Source organism: Limulus polyphemus, unplaced genomic scaffold, assembly GCF_000517525.1.
Source record: "Limulus polyphemus unplaced genomic scaffold, Limulus_polyphemus-2.1.2 Scaffold5865, whole genome shotgun sequence".
Lineage (NCBI taxonomy): Eukaryota > Metazoa > Arthropoda > Merostomata > Xiphosura > Limulidae > Limulus > Limulus polyphemus.
Window position 1 is genome coordinate 57,225 of NW_013671475.1, and position 2,323 is coordinate 59,547.

The 2,323-nt window shown below is 32.5% G+C and overlaps 1 protein-coding gene across 1 annotated transcript in view; it reads right to left on the reverse strand.

Annotated features, from left to right (window-relative positions):
- Window positions 1-2,085, reverse strand: part of LOC106473080 (conserved oligomeric Golgi complex subunit 1-like) — a 17,485-nt gene extending 15,400 nt beyond the window's left edge. The window contains exons 1-2 of the mRNA XM_013933757.2: window positions 1,823-2,085; window positions 1,092-1,157 (exon numbers count right to left, since the gene is read on the reverse strand). Coding sequence (XP_013789211.2) covers window positions 1,092-1,157; window positions 1,823-1,902 — 146 coding nt within the window. The 5' untranslated portion in view covers window positions 1,903-2,085. The remainder of the gene's footprint in view (window positions 1-1,091; window positions 1,158-1,822) is intronic.
- Window positions 2,086-2,323: the final 238 nt, after the last annotated feature.

The following is a 2,323-nucleotide window of genomic DNA, read 5'->3' on the forward strand; positions in this document are numbered from 1 at the left end:
GAACCACAGAGGAAAGGGAACACCATCCCTCATCAGTAACTATGGAACCACAGAGGAAAGGGAACACCATCCCTCATCAGTAACTATGGAACCACAGAGGAAAGGGAACACCATCCCTCATCAGTAACTATGGAACCACAGAGAAAAGGGAACACCATCCCTCATCAGTAACCACAGAGAAAAGGGAATATCATCCCTCATCAGTAACCATGGAGAAAAGGATATACCATCCTTCATCAGTAACCACAGAGAAAAAGTATATCATCCTCATCAGTAACTATGGAACCACAGAGAAAAGGGAACACCATCCCTCATCAGTAACCACAGAGAAAAGGGAATATCATCCCTCATCAGTAACCATGGAACCACAGAGGAAAGGGAACACCATCCCTCATCAGTAACTATGGAACCACAGAGGAAAGGGAACACCATCCCTCATCAGTAACCACAGAGAAAAGGGAATATCATCCCTCATCAGTAACCATGGAGAAAAGGATATACCATCCCTCATCAGTAACCACAGAGAAAAGGATATACCATCCCTCATCAGTAACCACAGAGAAAAGGGTATATCATCCTTCATCAGTAACCACAGAGAAAAGGGTATATCATCCCTCATCAGTAACCACAGAGAAAAAGTATATCATCCCTCATCAGTAACCACAGAGAAAAAGTATATCATCCCTCATCAGTAACCACAGAGAAAAAATATATCATCCCTCATCAGTAACCACAGAGAAAAAGTTATATCATTCCTAATCAGTAACCATGAAGAAATATATATATATATATATATCAAGTCTATTTCAAACAGTACTGATATTTCTAGGTCTGTTTCTTAATACTACATATCAATTAAAGTTACAATAAATGTATAATAACATAAATTTTATGTAATAACTTACACCTGTACCAGTTTATTCTCAATTTATAGGTTATCAGAAGTAAGACTTCTGTGACAGTCCAATAAAACTAAGAACATGCTTATGAAAATCAAAAGAGATTTAGTGCAGAAACCAGGATTATCAAATTAAAAAGTTAATCAGTGTTTGAATATCAAAATAGAAACAATAACATCACATTATACTTACCACACATCAGTTTCAGAATCACTTATCTTCACAACTGAAACCATTTCTTCAATATACTGCATGATGCTAAAATTACAAAGTAATTAACCATTTTTCTTATTTAAGGTAATAACGTATACAAAACATCATTAATGTACATCGATTAAGACAATAACATAGCACTAAAACTTAATCAGACCAATTTTCTTCCTGCTTTGTTCAAAGATGAGTATTAAGTTTAGCTCAAAAAATATTAGTATTTAAATAATGAAAAGTTTAGGGATTTAAATACTGTTGTTCTTCTGTTATCATAAAAGCATTAATTTTCCTAGTTTATAAGTTGGGTATAGTTTGTTAAATGTTCTACAAAATACAGTAAAAGTGAAATGTTCTTTACAATCTATAAATGATTAAAGTTTAACATTTTATACAAAGTCATTGTAGAGTTTTAAATCTTCCTGTTGGTCATTGAAAGCTGATGTCAACATTAATCTTCAGGCCTCATTATCTGACATTCTAGTATAAATCTGAGTCATTGTAAAACTCGTTTTTACATCACCTACACGACAAGTCACAAAGCACTAATAATTGTTTGAATATTGAGCTAACACTTGCAACAAATAATTTTTTATATTAGCATATTTTTCATTAAAATATGACATACCCTCCTATGCATGTGACAAACTCAATTAATATATATATATTTTTTTTATAATTCACTTATTATTATAATACAATCATGCTCAACTAACCTTTGTAGGCATAGTTTAGTTTCATTTGTAAGGTAGTTATCAATTTCCTTTTTATCAGTGTTAATGTCAACAAGTTTCATATACTTCCACTCACTGGATGAAGTGAAAGAGTCCTCACCCAAACACTCGTCTTTCTGGTCATCACGGACGAAGGTGGCCAAGTCCTCAAGAAGCTTACTCAATCCATTATCAAGATCACTACATAAACTTAACAATAAAGAAACTATATTAATAGATTATCTAACTTGTAAAATCACGGACAAAAATATATATTCAACAATAAACGATCCCTTCTAATACAAACAAAATCAAATAAATAGTAATTTCTTTACAGGCACATTTTGATATTGTATTAAGAGTAAAAACAAAACAAAAATAAAACAACATTCTTTGGCATGCTGAAAAGTAAAATCTTTATTACAGGTTACAGCCGACTATTTTGGGTAACACTTATCATCAATGAAGACTGGTGCAGATAATGAAGATTTTACCTTTCGTTGC